Source organism: Oncorhynchus clarkii, chromosome 17 (genome assembly GCF_045791955.1).
Source record: "Oncorhynchus clarkii lewisi isolate Uvic-CL-2024 chromosome 17, UVic_Ocla_1.0, whole genome shotgun sequence".
Lineage (NCBI taxonomy): Eukaryota > Metazoa > Chordata > Actinopteri > Salmoniformes > Salmonidae > Oncorhynchus > Oncorhynchus clarkii.
The window spans coordinates 48,365,668-48,389,921 of record NC_092163.1 but is presented as its reverse complement, the minus strand read 5'-3'; the positions used below and the strand labels follow the sequence as shown (position 1 = coordinate 48,389,921).

The 24,254-nt window shown below is 38.4% G+C and overlaps 2 protein-coding genes across 2 annotated transcripts; both read left to right on the top strand.

Annotated features, from left to right (window-relative positions):
• The first annotated feature begins 5,474 nt into the window (after positions 1-5,474).
• LOC139369792 (homeobox protein Hox-C12a-like) lies at positions 5,475-7,393 on the top strand. Its single transcript, XM_071109059.1, has 2 exons — positions 5,475-6,069; positions 7,155-7,393. Exons 1-2 carry the CDS (start codon positions 5,475-5,477, stop codon positions 7,391-7,393), a joined length of 834 nt encoding a protein of 277 aa, XP_070965160.1.
• A 14,300-nt stretch (positions 7,394-21,693) lies between these two features.
• On the top strand, positions 21,694-23,911 carry LOC139369791 (homeobox protein Hox-C11a-like). Its single transcript, XM_071109058.1, has 2 exons — positions 21,694-22,400; positions 23,695-23,911. The coding sequence occupies exons 1-2, from the start codon at positions 21,694-21,696 to the stop codon at positions 23,909-23,911; spliced, it is 924 nt and encodes a 307-aa protein (XP_070965159.1).
• Positions 23,912-24,254: the final 343 nt, after the last annotated feature.

The following is a 24,254-nucleotide window of genomic DNA, read 5'->3' as shown; positions in this document are numbered from 1 at the left end:
GCGTAAAATAGTAACTTTCGTGTAGCATTTATCCAATGAAATATAATACAATATGGATTTATTTGTATGAAATATTGAAAACTTTCACGTGTATTTTCAATTGAAGTTTTTCTAATGTTTTTCAAATGCATTTTCTGAGCTGTGTAATCCGCTTTCCTTAGATCCTCTCTAGGTTAAATTGCACATTTCCGCATCGTTCCCAGAAATTTGAAATGGCTTTTATTTTGTATTTCCCGGTAAACCACGTAGTTGAGCTCCTTTCTTGTTTACTTTTCAAATCACAGGGCCTCTATACCTTAAAACTGTTGTTTTTGTCTCACTTCTAGAGTAGCCTCCCTACAATTGAACAGTGTTCCTTAAAACGTTCACAATATCGTTTTTGAATCATCAAATGTTATATTTCTTTGTTGAACATCTTGACATACTCGTTCATTGGTCATATGTCTTATCTGACATAATTTACATGATAGAAATTACATTAAAACAGGAATTTTATCCACTCGTGTGTTAGTGTCAATATCTTAACTTAGAACCGTGCTGACCGATCTAGGGAAATAACTCGCAGAAAGAGAAGGTGGCTGTCATTGTCAGTCAACCAGGGTTTAGGCCCAAGTATGAGTGAGTGAATGTGTGCTGTCCTGAATGGGAATGCTGAGCACCGAGAAGAAGGAATATAACAGCCTCTGGTGGTGGATAGATGGAAATAGCAGGAAGTTGGAGACGGGATTGTGGATTCACCCTTTTGCAGCATATAGCAGGTGAGCAGAATTTGAAGAAGAACAACGTTGTCTCGTGTTTTAGTTTTTTTAATCAAATGATTGTGCTAATGATGAGAGATTCCATCACATATTGCTTTACCCTAATCCAAACAACCACCTCACCCACCCATCCGGAAATGTTTCCTTTTTATCAACAGTAGTTGATAGTAGTAGCCTTACGAATAATATTTCAAGTGACATTCTTATAGCATGTGTCAGTGGTCATGTTGCGTGATTTAAAGCTGGTTTGTCAGCCAGAAGAACTGTCTTTATCCTGAACAGCTGAACTGTGCTCGAGTGGACGTTGTATCAGATATAGCTGCAGCCGTTCATTGCTGATGATGCATTCTCACGCAGGAGAATATAGGACATATTGTAAGATATTATGGCGGGTTAGAGTCTTTTTCAAGCAACATTGCTTGGCGACATAATATGACTAACATATTTTATTGTAATAACTCATTCTGGATTAGTAAATTGGCAGGTAGTCGGCAGTCCTTACACACACACACACACACACACACACACACACACACACACACACACACACACACATATACACATGCGGAGAGAGATTTATGAGATTTGCATCACAGTGCCAAAACCGCATGTGGGTCCATATTATGCGGCTGTGCCTTACCAAACAAATAACACGGACTGTTGCAATAAAGTCCATAGCCTATCCTAATAGAAAACAGAATTCCAAAAGTACATCACAGGTGATGTATTTAGGCTATGTATTCGTTGTGTGTATTCGGTTTAGCTTAGCAATAAAAAGTAGCCTACCAAATAATGTATTGACAGTAGTAAGGATGAAATTGATTCTATATTAATGTTTTCCAAGTCGATGCCATGAAGTAGACTAGGTATATTTTGTGCCCATGAAGTAGCCTATATTGTGTGGTCATTTTGATCTTGCGTTTTGTTCTGTTTTTATTGAGTTGTAGACTAATCAAAGTTGATTACATTTAAAATAGCATTGTAATCTGTGTAAACGCAAATTAAAATTGCACAATATATCGATGCCATGTTGATTAAGTATGTTTAAATAATAAATAAACAACTAAATACAAACAAGTGTTGTGAAGGCGCCCGGAAACCCGTCAGTCAGCATTAAACATTATTAAGGAATTTAAGTTGCAGTCCTTAGCTTGAATTCGTTCACATTCCATTCCAGAACCAGTGTTGCCTCGACCAGTTTTGTTTATTTTAGATTGCCAATTTAACATTACGATTGGCCTTAGCTTGCCTGTAAGCTATAGACTGAGTTGGCTATAGACTGAATCATTCTATAATTAGCCTACTCAACAATTAGAAAACTCAAGTGCGATACTTTTTATATTCTACCACCTAAGTATGACCATGCTACCATCTAAGTATGAGGTATAGTGTCCTAATGTTAATAGGGTTGACATTGATATTTGGCTTCAGTGTGATTGTTTGGGGGACTTAAAAGAATCATTCATGTGTTTCACAACGGGGCTGTAACTCTGACAACATGTAACGAACTCAAAGGAAGGAAACGCTCTTTGTTTACGCTATTGCCCCTGTCTGGACATGGCGAGGGATTCCAAGACAGTTGTGTCAATGAGCCAGCAGACATCAATGCACTAGACAGTGACCTTGAACTGCCGAAGCGCCAATTGGTATAGCGTTCTTCACTAAAAAAGCGGAAAGAAAGAACTTGATAGAAGAGAAACGCGAAAGTTTCAGCATATTTTTACAATTGTATGTTAAAGTGTTTAAAATGTGATTCCTGAGTCTTGTCTTCAATAGAAAATACCTGTGGTGTTTCTACATTTTGCGTTTCTTCTATATACACAATCATGTTGTTTTTTTCTACCTCCTGTCGAGACGTTTGGAGTGATTTCTTTTTTTCAATGGCCGTCATTATGGGGCATGGTTATCTATCTTCTGTTTCACCAAGGTAACATCCGTGATTGCCAAACGGACTGTTTTTTAACCTCATCATTTGTGATTAGCACTGTGTGCGCTGAGAAATGTATAGGCTCATTAGCATAACTTCAAAGATGTATTGGCCTGTGTGTTTGTGTTCCTAGATATCATAAACTGTTGTTATGAGATTCCCCTTGCTACTTTGGTCAATATCATCCTAGTAAGAGTACACTAATCTGTGCAATGACTGAAGCCGTGGATGACTGGAGGTCGATGAGCAGGCCTACTTCTTTTCTGATAATGATTATAATATGCCTACAACATTTAGTGAATTTGTGCAGCATATAGGCAGGCCTACTCTGCTTAACTAATCCAAAAGCTAGGCTATTGATCATGGAAAATCAACGGCAAATTTGTTTTTATACATATTCGTTTTGTGAAGCAGAACAAAACATGTAATAAGTACAAGACCACAAACAGACCTAAGAAATGCATGTTATGTGTTTCATTCATTTGCATGTGCAGTAATTTGTTTATGAAAAGGGTCCTTTTGGGTTGACTATTACGCACGATTTTTTTTTAAATACTGTATCTGATGGCAGTTCAGAACAATGGGCTCTAAAAAAAATCTCTCAACTCTAAAACTAACTGAGTATCAATTTTAGGATAGTGTTACATAATACGCAAATGCTCTACTTATTAGGGCATTTTATTAACACGTTATGGAGATACACATACTGTAGACCTACTGTAGACCTACTGTAAACCTAGGCCTATATGTTTAAATGTGTCTATATTTACCCCTTAAAACAAAAACACTCAGCTTGAAATCAGATATTGTTTCTGTTTTCGTCGATTGTCTTGTCTCATTTGGGGCAGGCAACATTGATTGACAGCTAAAACAGGCTATGCGTGCTCTTGGAATTACAGAATGTATGTCTCACATGCAGTTTCATTATTCCAGACCTGTGGCGCTTTTTCAACACGCATGTCCCAAATATTAAGGATTTCACGTATACTGAAGCCATATTTTAACTGCTTCTGTGGCCTTCCTTCCATAGCTCTAATGCGTAGCTTGTATTATCCCATTTCAAGTTTCAATGGGCCATAGACAAGTAGTGTGAAATGCACTTGCAAATGCACTGCCAGCCTCCAAAGTTTACGTTAGGCCTAATTTACAATGCCATATTTATAACTGTCTTTCCATCCTTCTTGATGAATATGAATCCTTACAGACACTATTATTTCATTTTTGTCGCATAGCAGCAGCTGCCGCAGAAGCCAAGGCTTCTATAGAAAGTGATATGTATAGGTAGGTTTATTACACATTGATAAAATAGCAACTCCTCTCTGTCCTGTCCTATGCACACTATCGCACTGTAATAACAATGGTAAGTCATTTAGTAATTATATAATAAGCAATGTTTTGTTGACATCTTACGTAATTGCTATCGCCTGGCAAGTAAGGCCAATGATTTGAACGCGGTGAAGGTTGTCAGGCATTTCGAGAATAACAACATTACACGAGGAATGTAAATAGTTAAAATGAGTACTGGGTATGCCTGTCTTAACCAAAAATCAAGTCTTAAATTCAATTTCCTTGTTATATTTAGAGGACCACTTTCCACAGTGGAACACTCCTTGTGGGACCAGTAAATGTTATCATTCCTCTGTGAGCCCTTTTTTCGCAGTAGGCCTATCATACAGATACCTAAAAATTAGATACCTGATCATTTTTTCGATACAACTTTATTCAGTTAATTAAGAACAACTTCTTATTTTCAATGACGGCATAGGAACAGAGGGTTAACTGCCTTGTCCAGGGGCAGAACAGATGTGTACCTTTTTAGCTCGGGGATTCGAGCTTGCAACCTTTCAGTTACCAGTCCAACGCTCTAACTAACCACTAGGCTACCTGCCGCCTTTCCTCGCTCACTTTACTCAACTTGATTGTGACAGGGGTGCTCAGTTGCATATCAATTAATAAAAATGCACTGTGATTAATTTCGACTAATGAAGCGCATTTAAGCTCCTTCGACCTCCTAGTTAAAATGGTGAGTTTATACCGAGCTACACAGCGCATAGCCACGAACGTTTAATAGGGTATCTGTTTAAGTTTTTCCTCAGAGAAGCACGAGTATCATTTGAAATATACGCTCTTAAAATAACCTTATTGCAGATCGTCTTATGTTTTACTGAGCCAACGGTTTCAACCTACTGACCCCGTTACTGTAAATACGAGAGGAGTGAGGCTGTGGGCATCAGTCGTTCCTTAAAACAGGCCCGTAAAGTGGAGCATCACAGCTTTATATGACACTCGATTCATCTGTAATTTGCTCTAAAATAAAGTCGGACAAGCACACCCAACAATTGTAGATTTTTTTTGTGCGTCGGAAACAATAGAAAACGTACAGCCCTTTTTGCAGCTGCCTTGTAACTGTTAAATGACATATTAAAAAGAAAAAGCAAGCGCTGGGAAAACTTTACTGAGATCAAGATGGCCTGTAATATTAATGGATTGGGGTATCACTTAAAAATGAAAGAGTAGAGTATTTTGAAGCACAAGCAATAAGGAGAAAACACAACCCAGATTTCCTTTTGCATAAAATGTTTATAAGTATTTTAAAAAGCATATAAAACCCGTAATACAGAAGCTAATGTTTTGTTTGGTCAGACATGGACATAGTGGGTGGTACCTTCCGTAAGGCAAATTGGTGGGGACATGTGACACTAGTTCGACCAATCAGGCACGCCGCTCGGTTTAACTATGTTAAATGTCAGATTACTATAAACTAGAAGCTCTTGGTCGGGCCCGCCGAAATGGGCGAGCATAATCTTCTTAATCCCGGGTTTGTGGGACCGTTGGTAAACATCCACACGGGAGACACATTTTACCTCCCCAATTTTAGAGCGTCCGGGGGACAACTGGCGGGTCTACCCTCTCTCTCCTACCCAAGAAGGGACAATGTATGCTCCCTTCCTTGGACCGCGTCGGAGCCGTGCAATGGATATCCTCAACCCTACTTTAGCAGTGCCATGTCCATTAACCCCTCTTTCAACCGTGCATGCGAAATCACCAGGCAAGATGAAGGCAAATGTTTTTACAGCAACGGTGGCGGAAACAGGGAACCCTGCGCCGAAAGCGCGAACCTCAAACGTGAAGAGAGGGCAAGAGGAGACTCCTCTTCCTCCATAACGACGGAGCATGGACTGCACAACGGGATTGGCAACAACGGTACATATTCCAAGTACGACTATGGCGTGGAGCAGTTGACCCAAGATCCGCTATCCTGTCAATCCCTAGAATCTGACTCCAGTTCATCGCTGCTCAATGAAGGGAGCAAAGCCTCTACAGGCATCGCTCAGGCGTTGACATCCCCTGGCAATCACGCACCAAGCACAGCAGCGGGCGGAGGTGAGGGTATTTATTTATATACGACAATACATTGCCTTTTATTTGATGTTAACAATGGAATGTTATACGCTTGTTTTTCCATTAAAATCGTATTTCTTTATTTGTCTATATAAATGATTAGGATGCTGAATTGACACGAGGCTTGCATGTTGGGGTGAGCGCCGCTAGGGGAAGCATTCAAGAAAGGGTTCATATGTTCGTTTACACTCAGCCTTTACACACCAGGAAACCCTTACAGCACCATAAAAACTAGATATTGTTTGTGAAAAAATAAAATAAAATAATAATACGAGACAACAGTATTTGATTTTGAACCATTTCAACCTATGGAATTTCAGGATAAAGTCTGCAAATACAGACTCATGTTTTTTGAGAGTTTGTTGATAATTGCACCAAAATTTTAACAAAATCATACATCGAAACAATAAATGTTATTCACAAGAACTTTCGTTTGCATGCCTTTTGGCAATTTCATATGCTTGCAGGCTCGAGAGAGATTGGCGACCATAACTGCCACTGTAAACCTTGTGTGACACAGAGTATTGTGAATTATAGCTAGTGTCTCTCCACAATCAAATTACAAGAAAGATGTGATCTGTCCCCCTGTCGTCCCACACATTCTTTAGTGAACTTCTAAATTGATAAACAGTAGACCTACTTGTAGAATGTAGCTAATTTGTTTGTGTCCATATTCTAATCTGCAATTTACATGTTGGTAATTGGTCTGCTATAAGACTGGGTCAAGAACAGCTTACTTTAGTGACAATGTCGTTCAAAATACGTTTGTGCTTTGAAAAACGGGTAATCAGCTCTGTAGAACCAACCCATTGGTGCAGCGCAGGATTTTTACCTTAACTTGGCGATGCATGCTAAGCTATATAGCTACCCTCCTGTAGGTTTTCACTCCAAACCCAGTTGTATCTAACCTGGTTCCGTTTATGAAGCAGCTAATTATTAGAATCAGGTGTGCCAGATTAGGGTTTGAGTGAAAACCTACAGGACAGTTGCGCTCCGGGAACCGGTTTGGAGAGCCCTGCTATAGAGCCTCATCCCATGCTCACCCATACACTTCTCCCTCTCTCCAGGCGCCCCGTGGTACCCAATGCACACCCGAACCCGAAAGAAACGTAAACCCTACTCCAAACTCCAGCTGGCGGAGCTGGAAGGCGAGTTCATGCTCAATGAATTCATCACCAGACAGCGGCGGAGGGAACTCTCTGACCGCCTGAACCTCAGCGACCAACAGGTTAAGATATGGTTCCAGAACCGGCGGATGAAGAAGAAGAGATTGATGCTTAGGGAGCAGGCCTTGTCCTTCTTCTAAGAGGGAGAGATATATTTTAAAGGGGAATATAGGCAGGCTGTATTCTCGATGAAACATACTGTTGATTATTTTGGTGTAATCAAATTCGATGGCATATAGCATGCACAGTATGACGTCTCACGTCCTTTAGAAGAAGGATATTTTCTGAAACAAAACGACCTCATCTGAGTTATCACTACATCTATCTCGAAAAACAAATCAAGAGACCAAATAATATCTTTATCTGACCTTATATCGCATAAAACGTTTATCAATACAAGTAGTGACAGTGCAAGAGCTAATAGTCTTCCCTATATTATGTGTTCTTTGATATGGAACATTCGAAATAGTCAGCGCCCAGGAATGAAAGGCAGGCACAGTGCAGTCTAAAGCAACACAAAGTTTCAATTAACATTATTTGGGAAAATATAATTTGGGATTTGTAACTTTTTTCAAAGATTTCTTTGGCTATTTAGTTTCCCATCCTTTTACCAATGCACGAACACTTGTGACTCATTCGGTACAATCATTTCAAACACATTTAACTAATCAAATTATATATATATCGGATTTTTACAAATTGATTTGATTTAAGATATGAACACTTTCAGTAATAAGCATATGCTTGCTTGTTGAGAATATGAAGCTAATGGAAAGTTACGGAATCCATACTAATGGATATTCAATATTAAAGAATAACTCAATCAAATTTACGAATGCATAGCATGTATTTATAAACCTTTTTAGTCTCATGAGTGGAATTAAGATTGAACTGACCCAAATGATGTTTCATAAGTTTGAGTTCACTTAGCTACTTCTATGTAGGCACGGTGCATCAATATGGCTATGGCCCATAATGGTTTACATCCAATCTACATTTCACCAGTATTAAATAAGTCATGACATGATCGACCCCAGAACTCCTAAAACAAGTGTTACAACGTTCATGGAAGGTTGAACTTGGGCTTTGGCATATTCAACCATTTAATTTTATTTGTATTTTTTTTATCTCAGTGGATCTTAAGATGGTTTTGGGGCATGCAATTAAAAGCCTACGTTATTCATTTTCAATCAGGCATGTGCTCTAGGAGACGTGCATGGCCACGGTCAAGGACAACAACTGGCCAGACAGCCTACTGCGTCTGTCAGAGCCATCCATTCTAGAGCCATTTTCATGAGTGCATTTCGATATTGTTTGTACATTACAACACTTTGATTTACAAAAGTCGATTATCTGCTATTACATTTCTCATCCCGCTAAAACACACACACACACACAAAGATTCCGAGTTGCAGTCTTAAATGCTAGTGGGGGGATTACGATAAGCTATTTGAGTTTGTTTTGGGGAGGGGTGGGCAAGTGTACATGCTGCTATTTCTGTGCGGAATGATCCGCGGATTCTCTTGTCGCTTGGGTGCAAAGTAATAGCCTATGTACCGTCATGACTATTTATGGACTGCGATCTGTTTACTGCAATAATAATTGGGAGCTTATGGAGACCAATATCTTTTTCGTAAACACCCGGATCCCTCTTTAAACCTGTATAAATAACTGAGCGGTTATCATGGAGTAGGTGAACGTGTTCTGATTTAAGTGCGTCCCCTAGCCCTACAAGGGCAGGAATGAGAGCAATGAATCTGGGAATTGCAATCAGTTTTACTCTATTGTACTGAAAGTTAATACAAAAAAGGCTAATACATGTTTTGAGAAGTAGGCCAAATTCCTCAAGGCTTGTATAGCATATCCATTGTGACATGTGAAAAAGGCCTAGAAAGTGGTCAACAGGATTCATTCAATATTATTTGGGCTCATCCGTTCCAACACCAAATACTGAAACTCACTTACCTTCTATGCATTGATGATTATTGCTTGTTGTCTGTTATATATTTTCTATTATCGTTATAATAATTTTCATAATGAAAGCTATAAGTAGATTTTAATGTTATCAAAAGTAGTACCTGTAGTCAGTAGCTGTATTATTGTCAACGTGACAGTGTTTGTAAATAATTGGGAATAAATTCTCCCCTAGGAATTTTGTTCATGAAAATATAAATGTCCTGAATGGCTTGTGCTGCTCTGTTTCCCTCTCTATCATCTCCCCAGTGTTATTCAATACGTTCCCCTTTTGTCTCAATGAAACCAACTCACGTATGCTATATTGTAAAATAAGAATGTTTACAATAACTGCATTGTAGAATGAGCAATATGATAGATTTTCGTTTTGTCTGTGTTATGTAACATCTATATCCACTTTATAGAATAAATGTGCCTATACCAATATGAATTACATGAATGTTTCATATGTGTACGGTTTACTATGTCTATTAAAATATGTTAACTTTTATATCATTATCATATTGTTGGTGTAATTATACTCATTGGTATTATTTAGTTGGGGTTATGAGTAGCATCAATATGGCAACAAGTAGTGGAGGGGTTGCAGACGTTGTGGTGTGCATGTAGGTCTAACTGCAGAGCGCATGTAAGCCTAGAGCACACGCCATTCTGTTAATCCTCACAACTAACAAAATAATGCAGAAGAATTCAAACTCACAGAAGTAGCCTGGTGCCTTTTTTGATTCTCAGCCTCACATTTCAAGCAAATCATTTTATAAGGTATAGTAGTAGTACAAGAAATGCTAACAATAAATCCAGTTATATTACCTTTTTTGGTCAAGTTGGCCATCGCAAGCTATGCTTTTACAAGGTTGCGAAAAGGATGCAATAAAATAATATATTAGCAATGAAACACTTTTCCGCTGCTTCCACCACCACATAACAATATGGTTCAGTGATATGGGCCGATGATTGGAAATTACAATATGGCGATATTTTTAGGAGGGATGCCTTTGTTTTGCTTTGCTCTTTAATCTGTAGGCCTAATTTAACTCCAACCATGTGTGTATGTATACACGTTGCTAAATACATAGACTTTTATGATAGGAACTTTAAGTTGTGAAAACATTTGTTTCTCAGCGCGGTGGTTATAGGTTTAGACCCATTGAATTGAGCTGTTAACGTTCCGGAGGCCAGAAACATTCAAAGCAACCATCACTTTGTGTTCAGAATGTTCATGCTTTTACGCAACTGGATTTCTCGCACTGAACTTCAGTTTACTTAAAACTTTATTTATAGAAATGCATTCCGATTTCCACATTCACACATAGGCTTACCTCTGATCACAGATATATTCACCTTGACATCGGGTTTAGCAAAAAGTATATTCTAGTATTTATTTCAACCTCGTTTGACTTTAGTAATGTATGCTTACAATTCTTTTCAGGTCAGGTCATCGAGTAGGCGAAAGGCCATCAATAGGCTTTTCATTAATTTGGCAAATAATAGAATATAAACATTTCCCGAAGGTTTTGACCATATTTGCGTTCTACAAACATATTTATTTAAAAAGCCTTTTTGAGATGTAGTTAAATGTTTTGATTTCATGGTGAGCGGTTGTTCAATCGAACCGACATATTTTGATGTCTCCAAAAAAGAAACGGGAAATAGACTGCAGTGACCTTCCAAAACAATTCGGTAGGCTATAGCGCTAGCTCTGACCGAACACAAGCCTATCTATCACGTCAAGGTCAAATGCACTAGTTTTAGCCATGCATGTTTAGCGCACAAGTGGTTCAAATGGCAGGAATTACTCTTTATTCAGAGCTAGGTGTGACTGCACGGTCTATTCTCCTGTTCCTGCCGTCAAACAAGTCGTGTGGAATTTAGATTTATTCTCAGGGTTACAATTCCTCAAGTATTCAAGTACCAATATCTTAATCTCATTATAAATGCAGAAATCCTATGACATATTGCTATATCCCCCTATACGCACTGAGACACTGAATGCGTCTTTTCACATTTCCATCAAATGAGTTTGTATTAACCTCCCTTTTGCATCTTCTACGTCCAAGTGGATCTGCTAAATGTATCATGTATAGAAAATGCAGACGTAAATGTATGACATATATCATATTGGATAACCAACAGATAGTTTTGACTTTGAGACGGTCTCCAGGCTCTTTTATGGCAACTTGTCTGTGGGGATCAAAGGTCAGAGCTGTGTACGGCGTTGACGCAGACCTTGAATGTGGGACCAAAGCCTCCCTCTGTGGAGGGAGACGGGCTAGGGAGAAAGGGAATAATAAATAGCCTACTGTGTGTGTCTCTGCGCTACGTACCATTGCGTCACATGCTAAAGGACCTATTCCAAAAATTGGTCTGAAGAAACTATTTGTGAACGTTTCTGTTGTGTTTATAGGTTCAGTCTGCGTATCCACTGTCCTAAAACGAATACTCAATCAGTTTTTGAGTTGAGCCTACTGTTTTAAACTATCATGAGATATATTTACAAAAAATAGGACAGAGAAACCCAAGAGTCTTTAAAAACGTCGTGCGTAATCGTCTACTCAAAATCTCACTCACACACACACACACACACACACACACACACACACACACACACACACACACACACACACACACACACACACACACACACACACACACAGCGACAAAGAGCATGAGGGACACTAAGTGCATGTCATTTCCGTCTTTGCATGCTCAGGATATTCTTCTTATTAACTATGACATGAGTGAGAAATGCATCACTTTTTTCCCATAGTTTCGGATGATTTTAACTGATTTGTATGATATTTTTTGTGACCGTTTATGAAAGGAATGTCACATTAACTTTGTAGTTAGGAAATGCAATCTATTCCAAGCTTATTTCTTATATTTTCCACGTTAATGTTAGACTTGATTGATTGGGTGAAACGTAAGCCTAACATATTAAACAGACCATGGTCTAGGGATGGACAAATTAACAAGAGAAAATACATAGATAGCCTAGTTCTACAATAAGTGAATATAAACCATGTCCGTTTTTACGCGTAAGGTTTGTGCGTAAAACAGGATTTTCTGTTGGGCTTTTTGAACTGTGCTGTAAGCAAAAACATGAATGGGTTTGCCTAAAAGTGTTATTCTGTTAATTCAGCATCTTGATCGAAAAAATAGAGACTTAACATTTGCGTGCTTCAGTATTGGCCTGATCACTAACTAGTATTTAGAATTATCAAACGTCTGACATTTCAGGATGAAAGGCCGTCATTGTAAATAAGAATTTGTTCTTATCTGACTTGCCTGGGTAAATAAAGGTTAAATGAAAAAATGAAAAAAATGAAACTGCAAATGGCATAGGCTACGTTAATTTTAAGAAAATGCGTTTAGTTTTTTGTTGTTGTTGCTGTTAACGTTGCTGTAGTATAATTTCCCAACCGATAATAACGACTGTTTAATAGGCTATTTATGAAAATATTGTTCGACGGATTGTGTGTAGTCGTTATCCATGCTATATGCTAATAAAAAGTATTTGAGAAAGTAAAAAAATACCCGACATAATACAAACAGTACAAGTAAGAGAAATACATTGTTTATGCCAATAATGTTTGCTATATTCAGTAGGCTATACAAACATTTTAGTTGCTAATTAAACACAATAGTTTAATTAATGAAAAATAGCCTAATCTTTAAATGTTTATGAAAAACAAGGACTGATTATAGATCCATGTGCCTTTATATTGCTTGAAATAATGTACATTTATTGATACGTGGTATTTTTAAAGAGGAAGTTGTCTTCATTCTTACGCATTTCCCACCATTTGCTTTTCACTTCCAAAGCCATTTGCCAAGTTCAGACACCATTGTTTGTTTGTGTCTGAGTGTGTGTGAGAGAGAGAGATTGCGTGCGTGCATGTAAAAAATAAAATTAAGAGAAAGATGATAGGTCACGATTTAGCCTGGCGAATTCACTGTGTCTTTTGTTGTCATATCAATATTTAACGAGCGTCTGTGTCAAACCATGAAGTTGTAGCCTACATAGCTAAAGTCTTCAGATTTTCACCACTAAAGTCGGTAACTCAGTGTCGAGGTCATATTTGGAGCATGTGCTGCTTATTTACAGACATGGAAACACAACTCTCTTTCGAGCAACCAATAGATCTCCAAATGTGGCTTTGTGAACAATATATCAGACAGTGATATCTGAACCACGAATCTGACGTGATATTGGATTACACATGTCCAAACCTCACGCGCAGGTGTTATCCCACCTTTTGCAGTGACAACAAATGAACTGATGCAAGCATTTTTTGCGGTTTTTGTTTCATCACCCATATGGGCGTTGTCATTTTGCAATGAAGATGGAAAAAGTGCTTAAACACAATGAAAACAAACAATGGAAGGAATTTATATTTTCTAATTTTCTGAGGTGGCCTAGACCTATTTCTTAACTGTTTTTATTTGTATTTTCACAGATAAAATGCAAACAACAACTGAATTAGAATAGGCATGTGAATGTCTACACCCCAATATAATATGGGAGCATAGTAAAACTAAAAGGTTGCCAATGCCAAATTAAGATTGGACCTATTCTTTAAAAATGGGTTTTCATTTAATTTGCGTGCTTTGTTTGACATCCTCGTTCTTTTAGGTAGTTTTCATTCAGATTTTGCTTAGATTTTTCCAAAGATTTTTCTAAATACATCGTCCAATATAAGGCCTACGCCTAAACCACCGTGCATTCATTTCAGTAAAACCAACCGCGCATTGGTTCGGCATAGATTCAACTATATTAAACAATTTAAGCTAAGTTTAAGGTGATGATGTTGTGACATAATGGCTGTGTTGATATGTTTAGATAAAAAAAGGTTTTATACACACCTTTTGTCCATTTTTTTACTATATTGCAAGCTTATCTGAAAGGCCTATGTGTAACGAGCACCATTTCTCTATTCTTAAATTCAAAGTAGGTATGTTGTTATTATTATTAAATAGCATATGTCTATGTTGGTATGTTTGATATGTTCAGATTTAAAGTAGGTTTTACGCACGACCTTTCTCTAATCTTTTTTGCGATATCGCTGTTTAGACATCCCATATCATGTGCATCTCCTCATAGAATATCGACCTTATGCACGCTGAGAATTTGGACTTTTACGCACGTTTATCAGATAGGTTTTACGCACACCTTATGTCTATTTTTACATTCAAAGTAGACCTGCTATTAAATTGCCTATAGTTAATGTCTATAATGTCTTGATGAACTAAAACTCATCACCTGAGTTTTTTTGAGTAACTACTGTCACTTGATGTGGAATCTTATTTGCATTTTATTAGAAACCTATTTGCCAAATAAAGTTACTGTGGGTTGTTCCGTGTGCTTGTGGGGCTCATGGCTTAGCTTTGCGACATAATCCTTCGTCATATTTGCCATTAGGCTATAGGCCTATATCTACCTACTACATGCCAAAAACGAATTCAGAGGCGTAAATCTGAGAAACTTTTAAAACTTTCCACATGAGTGCGCCATACATATGGCTGTGCATTGTTTTGATGTTAAAGATTTCCACACAGCTGCGCTTGCGGACGGTGTGGCACATTGTTCGTGTTTTTCCTGCGGTCTATGTGGGCGGAAACCCCCCGACAAATTGAAGGTCAAGTTAGTAAGCTCCTTATATGGGGCTCCATTGTCCATCGTCAATGTTTTGGGAAAAGGGCAAGAATGACCGGTAAAAAAGAGGGGGAAAACTGCTCCTATAAGTCGTATAGTGGTTGTATTTTATAATACATTTCTCGTTGAGTGTAAAGTAAGACTTACAACTTAGGTGGATAGAGAGGGACAGGAGAGGAAAGGTTCTAGGGCGCGTTTTTGAGAGAATAAATTGTTTCTCAATAAGAATAGGAGATGTAATATATCCAATGTGATCGGGATGCCAACTTCAAAAGCGGCAGTCTCCGCTAGATCTGAAGGGAGCAGTGTCTAGAGTTGGAGAGGAAATTAAACGTCATAAAGAGAGAGGCTTAATTAGGGGCCCAATGCTTATGCGCTACCGAATCCTGTAGGAAACAAAGACGGATATTTGGTAAGAAAATACAGATTCTATTTCCTTTCTCATAAATCTACTTTACCTTTCAGATACTTAAGAAAAAAGTTTTACTGCGTTTTTTGTCTGATCTCAGATAGTCAAATGCCAAATGTCTCAGATCAGCTAAAGTTCATTGGGTATTTTGGACATGTCGTGATTTTTGACCTAGGCTATAAGCAATTTGATCCCAGTTTAGAGGATAAAATAGCCTACGATTGTAGATACACTAGCCTAGTAGCAGGCATAATCTGAGCAACGCAAATTTGCAACTTTTTTATGAAGAAATTCACACGTTGATTATTTTCAGAATAGTAGCAGGTGATTTTATAAACCCTATCCAAGTAAATAATGGATCACCTGAATTACCGTGAAGGCCTGCTTGTGGTCATCCGAAGTCATGCATTGGTACCCACTGAAACCTCTGGTTGATATTCTATCAGTTGATTTGAGGGTATGCCATGCAAAATGGAGACATTGCTGATCGTGGGATATCGACCACATGGGTTATCATCTGAACACCACACAAATATGTGACGAATAATTCTCAATTCGTAAGCTTACGAATTGAGAATTATTCGTCACATATTTGTATCTGCCATCAAATATTGGACCAAAAAATAAACACGATTTGGGGCCAATTCCAGTTCCACTCAGGCAGTTCAGTAAATTAAATGATTTTATGGAAACCATCCTTCAAAAAATATGTATATATGTAAATATGTGTATATGCATTTGTCCAAAGCGATGTACGGTCCACGTACTGAATATCCATTCGTATGTTTCCAATGCGGGAATCAAATATAGTTTACACAATCCTGGTGTTGCAGATACCCTGTTCCAACCAACTGAGGCCTCATAGCCCTAATATTTGACAATTTCCAGTTGAATCTCAACTCATTACCTGAATTGGTGTAACCATCGCTTACTTGTATGCTCATATTGCGTTTGAGAGCTCCAGGGCACATGGCACATGTAGGTTATACCAGTTTATTATTTTTGGCTCATTTACGAATTTTTGTTTTTTTGTTCAGTCGTAGTATAGTGCCGTATAATATAAAAGTGTATAGTACTTTTATATTAGGTGGTTATCTAGTTTGTTGTTTTGATGCGCTGTGCTTTCCACTGGATGTCAGTTTTATATCCAATTTGATCAATATGTGTTTGTTGTGCCATTGGCCTAAACTGCATGGCATTGTATGGCCTGGCCTAAGCTCTCATAGTCTTACGTCAGAATTAGACCTTCATCCACGTTTCTCAAAAATCAAATTTCGAAGTTGTTCCAAAGTGTGATTACTTCTCTGTATTAATCCAAGGATAAGTTAAAACAAAAATATCTATCTCTGGATTCGAACATGCAACCTTTTTACCATCCACGAAGCCCTGGCAAAACCAAAGCCTACTTGAAGGTAACAGCGCTCACTGTTGCCTCTAGCGGCCGGTTTCCACGTCATCTCCCGACGTCCTCCAAAATGGATTGACATTAATACTGACTTGTATCATGGGTGACCTGCCTGGTTGTATTTTGTTTTGAAACAAGGCAACATGTGTATTGTGCTAGTCGATTAATTTTTCATCCTCTAATTAGTTTTCAACTTTGATGCGACCTTATCACGTTGATGATTTGTTGATGAAATAATGTAGAACTAGCTACGATTAGAGTTTTTGACGAGTTGATTAATTCTCATTACCGCACAGACATGTTGCATTTATTCCCGTACATGGATGTGCAAACGAAATCGTGACACTTGAATGAATGTTTAACCCTTTCCAAATACTAACCTTTTCCAAAAATAGGCTATATTGGAATTGAACATATTGCCCAAATTCGGTTTATTCCTGCTCCAATTGATGTTATTTTGATAATCTATCGGTTTACAGATATGGATTGGTTTTATAATCGTCAACATTTGATAAGCCTATATCATAGCTTCCTCGAACAGTGTCATCACTCAATGGACCCACTTTATCCAAGTATTTGTAATGTTCTGAGGTGTCTTTTTTAACGAAATAAGATGTGCCTACTCAAAATGTATTCATCAGTTTGTATGCATCCTATTTCAGACAGGTAACGAAATGAACCACAGCTTGATAATATTAACTTGTTGTTGCTTTTTTTTTGCATGTTTGGGATTCAAATTAGTATTTGGTAACGACTATAAACCAGATTCCAATGTTATTTTTAAAAACAAGTGTACAAATCCCACACTCGAAAAGAAAGGCGAGTTTAGTTATAACGTTGAGTATAGTTATAACGTTTTCAGTGTTCGTGGATACTAGCTGTTCCTGTCAGCACCTGGAAACCGATTACTGTGCAGAAGGTTTTCTTAATTGTTTCCTTATTTTTTTTGCCTAGGCTGTCCACGCAAGTCGTGCAGATTCACCCCACAAATTACAGACAAATCTCGCAAATGCATCGGTAAATGTGTAGCCTGTAATATTTTGTCTTCTTCATATAATGCAAAAGTGCACAAAGTGAAATGACACAATAAATTCGACTCTATCTGCCTACACACGACTCTACCACACACGTGGAGAAAATAGTCCTCAACACGCGCAATCCAACCACTTCACTGGGTTTGTAGGCTATATTAGGCCCTATTGTAAGTGACAGATGGCAGCCATGATTAAAAACAGAAATGAAAAAAAACTTTACTATATGGAATGAGCATTTTAAATGCCCTCAAAATTGTTTGTGGAATGTATGCTGTTGCAGTTTTGGTTTTCATTTCCCACACATAAGCATAAAGCAAATATAGCTTGTTCGAGGAGCGTGTTCTGTCAACGCTGACTCTCCCTGGGCTAGACCACACCTCAGCTAACCCTCCAAAATATTTTTTTCATAGCACATTTGGGTTTGTTATATCCATGAGGTAGGCTACCCTCGCCAGAAATTATCCCCAAAACAAGACGGCAAAATCAACACATTTAACGTTACGAACTTTATCGTTAAGTGTTTTATTCATGGTTTATTATTGTGTTAAGCTATATGGTATAGGCAAGTTATAGTATCGTTTATAGTATAGCTAATTTCCACAATAAATTGGCTAGCACGTGATATTTGTTAGCATATTTAGAAGCTATTTATTTCTAATGAATAGTAGCTTAATGTAACCTTCAACCTTTCAAAATGCTATATCCTGAAACTGACTTACCAAAAAGTAAGTTATAGCCTATACCTAACTCACCTGCAGTCCTTGTATTTTAATTAGGTTATTTGTTGATAAATCCACTTTCCCACTTTAGTGGTTTGCAAAACAAAACTTGCACAATGAAATGCGTAAGGTTGTGTGCTTACTGCACAATGAACTCCTGATATTTTCACCTAAGGGCATATGTGTTAAAACCTGCTTGCCATTCTCAGTTGCTGCGGCTCGTTGCTGCAGCCAGGACCTCGGTGTAACCATGGCCTTTTTTTGTCGATGCTTGAAACTGTTCACAGCTCATACAACCGGATTTAATAGGTTGGCTTACATCCAATTAAAATGATCTAGGCCATGAGGGGACAATAATATTATTTCACACGCTTGCCACATTGAGCGATTGTTTCTGCTCGATTTTTTGAAGGTATAGACATTCACGGAGCTAACTTGACCACTGTCTTGAGAGAAAATTTCGCCTATCCTGGTCTCCGTTTGGTCTCTATTTTCATGATTTCTCTTTGGATTAAAAATAGGTCAGTAGTCTTGTTGGATTACTATAAGGGGTGGCGATGCGTTGCCAGGATTCCGCAGTCAAACACATGTCGTAAAGTCTTCTCCCGAACAGTGGTGTTTTCAAGCAGAGAATGGCAAATATTTACAACACCGCTTTCATTCAAGTCTCAAGACGCAAGAGACCATTGGCACTTTTGGGGATATTAGGCTACCCGCATAAATATTATATTTCCTATGCACAATATTAAACCGTCGGATGCAGTCTTAGGAAATACCAAACTCAGCAGAACTGTATAGGACAAAAATCTATTTTCAAATCGAACTCGAAATATCGAAATACCTAGATTGTTTTATGTGCAGGGTCCTATTGCGAGCAGACTTGCGCCAACCTAGCCATAGCTCTTCAAGTGCATGCAGACGCAATCGTTACATTCTGTCAGCCTTCATGAAAGCAATATCACTCACATTCAGATGCTATAGGCTACATGTAAGCGACTATAGAAAGGATCTGTATTGTGCCTAAAAGAAACAGTATATAGCCAGTATGTTCAAATGAACACTGAATAGTGCACTTGGCATCCCTGCAGCATGGAAGAGAGCATTTAATGGTCATACACGGCCGACGGTCCCAGGAAGAGGATACCATTTTTATGGCAGGCTATTTGTTTATTAGTTCTACTGCTCTCCGGGTGCAGTTTCTGTGCCGACATTCAATCTAATCTTTTGCTGAATTTGACAAGAGATATACAGAAATCTTTAAAAGCTAACACTATGACTAACATTACACTCAATTAAATTCTAGTGTGCACACCTCACCTTTCTTTTCTTGAAGTTCAACAGCTTTGGAATGGCATGCAATGAGCCTATGATATATTTAACACAGTAAACACAATGATGTAGTCTTCTTGTAAATGTCTGTTTCGGATATGCCACATGTTGTGTTAGTGGTCTAAATGTAAGGAATTAAAATGGCACAATTGTATGTAAACTTCGCTCCTTTTAACAAAAGCCTAGTTGCCAAAGAGGTGAAGAAAAGTCTGTTTACTGCAGCTATTCGGCCTTTTATGGTGGTTGCTTACAGGATTTTGGTGGTCAAATTCAAGTGCTGTGTCTGGAAAGCTGTCTGGTTTCTTTGTACTTGATTGCAGGCGTCTTGTGGCTCGAACTTAATTCTGTTGAAATTTGGGCTTTTGAACAAACTGCCCCCCCCAAAAAACAGCCACCACATTTAGAAAGTGATGCAGACCTCAACTATTTGAGTAAAGTCTAGGGGAGTAGGACCAAGGTCTTGGTCAATTCTCCGATTACAATTAATATAATTTCAAAACACGAAATGATTTGAATTCCAATGGAATGGACCAAGGTCGTGAACATGTTCCTGCATGAATCTCAAACTATGCACTATTTATTAGTCCACAGCATAACTCTGAAATATATGTTTTGTACACTTGGCCCTTTTCCTTTCAAAAATTCAATGAAACCATTTGGTTTTGGTAGGACTGGCATGTCTTATGTCTTGGTATTATGGAATGGTCATCGCGTATTCTCGTTGATGCAAAAATGCAGGGAAGAAAATATATGTGAAACCGGGCTAATGTCTAAACATAATCATGCAGGGGCAAGCATGGGGGCACACACACGCGCGCGCACACACAGGTTATAAAATCGAAAGCTGTGTTTTTTCTCTCTGAATTCCTAGTTTCCACGTCGCCAAACACTGGGCTGTGTTGCAGCCATATATGTAAAAATAATAATAATAATTTCTTTCTTTGAGTGATCTTGGTGCTGGGGATAGAGCAATGAACTGCGTTAAAATTGGGTCCCTTAACGAGATCTTTATACCAGTTATTACAACAGGTTTACTTGCAATTCATAACTTATAATACTTTCACGAGGAACTAAACCATCGGACTGTATGATAATGAATATTTTAACTATCTTCTATGTCCTGAAATCTCAGGTTATATTTAAATTGGGCCTTCATGCATTTTCATTCACTAAAGAAGACTGGAATAAATTTTATGTCTTATTATAACGTATTTGTAATAATTCAAGAGTTTATAGAATATGTTCAATTTGCACTTCAAGGGTTTTTAGGATAATGGAAAATACATTGGGGAAATGGGTGAAAATCTCAAACACTGCAATCTCATATGGTCGAAATTTAGTGAAGGTTTGCAAAATAACTTTTATAGGCTAGTAGTAGTACTAGTAGTAGTAGTAGTAGCCTAGTAACTATCAAGATATAGGCTATAGTAGCCTACATTTGCATGGCCCAATACTACTACTACTACTACTACTATTACTACTACCTCTACTACTACTACTAATAATAATAATAATAATAACAATAATAATAATTTGAATTATTATTAATTATTATTATCATTAAAAACCCTTAGCATGCCTGTCAGGGTTATATGCTATATTGCATTGCGCATGTGCTATAAGGTATTCATATTTTGATTACATAGTTATAGGCTACGTAGCTAAGATACCTGATATAGATTTTTATAATGCTCATGCGGTGTTGGAAAACCAATCGTTTGAACCTCCTATATCTTACCAAAGTGAACCACTCCTACGCATGTAAGTGTTTCAAATTGATATATGACAATATCTACTTTCGATCACGTGTCTTGGGGTGACTTAGATGGATAGCGCGTCATCTCGCCTTCCCAAATGTTCTCCTTCTGCAGTTCAATCCAAAAAATCTATCTATAGTGCACGAGAACGGGAAGAACGATGTTTAACTCGGTTAATCTGGGAAACTTCTGCTCACAGACGCGAAAAGACAGGACTTCTGAGTTCGGCGACAGAGCAAGCTGTGGGTCCAACCTTTACCTCCCCAGCTGCACCTATTATGTCCCCGAATTTTCTGCCGTCTCTTCCTTCCTGCCACAGGCCCCTTCTCGGCAAATCACCTACCCTTACTCCACGAACCTCTCCCAAGTGCAACCGGTTCGAGACGTTTCTTACAGTTTGGAGCCTTCGAGTAAGTGGCACCATAGAGGAAACTATGCATCCTGCTACTCAGGGGAGGAACTGGTACACAGGGACTGCCTTCCGCCATCGTCCACCATGACAGAAATGCTGATGAAAAACGAAAGTGTCTACAGCCATCACCATCACCACCACCACCACCCAAGCTCCAACCACCCTTCCACGGGCTTTTACTCGGGTGTAGGGAAAAACAACGTTCTTCCGCAGGGCTTTGACCGCTTTTTCGAAAGCACACACAGCGGGGCGGATAACAGCTCGCAAGAGAACTGTTCTCAGAAGGGCGACTCCAGTAAACTGGATTCAGCGTCTCAACCGCCTGCCGCCCTCCACAGCGCCGCCGACCCGGAGAAAGACCCAGAAGATGAAGAGGAAAACACTAATTCGGGTTCTTGTGCCTCTTCATCGGTCACGAAAGACGACAGCGCCAGCAAAACCAGCCACTCGAGTAGGTACCGAAGCTGTAAATGGGAAAAAGGTTAAGGGACTAGCCCTGTGTTTTGTCGGTCAGATTTTATGTGGAGTTTTATAAGCATTCAAAGGATTTTATTATAACCTACAAAGCTCTTTCTTCCAGCAAGAATAATTTTTACGATGGGAAAGCGCTTTCAAAAAACGATACGTTACACACAGGCAGCAGCTATCCCAGAGTCTGTGAAATTTTAAGAGCGCGCTATTGTGACAAATGCTAACTTTGATCATGAACTTGCGCTGGGCTTTTTAAGGCATGTTTCGCCAGGCTGTCGAGGGTAAAAAGCAATTGGGCAGAACACTGCTTTTGGGCGTCCTGTGATGTTTCCCTTCTCAGCAGCCTCCTATAAAAGTAAAAATTATATTGTGTTGCTTCTGTCGACGTGTTGCTTTACGCTATAACAGCAGATGTTAACTGTTTTATCGAGATTTTATGTAAATGTTTATGTAAAATTGTTCGGAAAATATTGGTTGTGATAATAATAACGTTTGAGTTTCTTTGGGATCCATGCTCTTCTCAAAAAGGCTATCTTAGTATTTCAGTTTGTAGACTAAGCAGTGATTTAAATATTTCAAGCGTTGAGATATTCTGTAAATCACCAACAAACTCGTTCTGCTTCGTTATAGTCCATGTGATAAACCAATGAGCATCGGTAAATTGGTCAAAATAGATATAATTATCTCAAATGTATTCGTAGACTATGAAACGGTGGTTCCCACTTCGCAGGCCAAAGCGCCCGCATAGTGTCATGTGGAAGAATTTGTCTCTAGCCTTTAATAATATCCCACCCATTGGTTATCCTATCTAGCTATCCAGTGTTAATTTGCCATAGATATGATCGCAATATGAAAGTAAATATGTTCCTTGATAGGCATATATTGCCATTTTTGCAGTGTATTGAGAGAGGGAAATAATGAGGTAGTGAGGGTGTAAAAGTGCAATGTCTTGTGAATAGCGTTAGAAAACTAGTCAGAGGTTTTATAGAGGAGAAGGCTGATTATACTTTTGCATCATAAGTTATCCATGTCACAATGGGATGGCACTGGGGGATGTATTTAAGGATACAGAGAAATAAAATGTATGCGCAAACTTAAGGGTACATGTTTAGCAAACTTACGTTTTATAAAACTTGACAAACCTACGTTTTGAATCTCCACAAGATTCAACGAGTCTCTAAATGCTTATTTTACTTAAAGTGTACATGTTGGATAGATTTGACCTTACATTCTTCTGCGTATTTGTTTTATATTGCTCTAAGGTACACCACGCACGAGGAAGAAGAGGTGTCCTTACACGAAGTTCCAGATTCGAGAACTGGAAAGAGAGTTCTTCTTTAATGTTTATATCAACAAGGAGAAACGGCTGCAGCTCTCCAGAATGCTAAACCTCACTGACCGTCAAGTCAAAATCTGGTTCCAGAACCGCCGAATGAAAGAAAAGAAATTAAGCCGAGATCGCCTGCAGTATTTTTCTGGCAACCCCTTATTGTGAACTCTAAACTGATAGCTTTGGTGAGAAATAATCATTAATATTATCACCTCTAAAACTGAATTGCCTTTGGAGGACAAAGCCAGAGTCGACTTCAGCTAATAACAAGTGTTAGGTCATGAAAACGCTGGGACTGAAAAGAAAGATAAGCAATTATTCATATTTTTTTATGTTTCCTTGTTTTGTTGAACCAATAACAAGAACCAGCAAAAAGCAAGACCTCAGAGAACTGTATCTCTGACAATAGCAGAGAAATTAAGGTAACATTTCATTTTTGTGTACAACATTTTTGCCAATTAAAGATTTTTTATTCACACGTTTGCCACATTAAGCCAAATATGTCAAA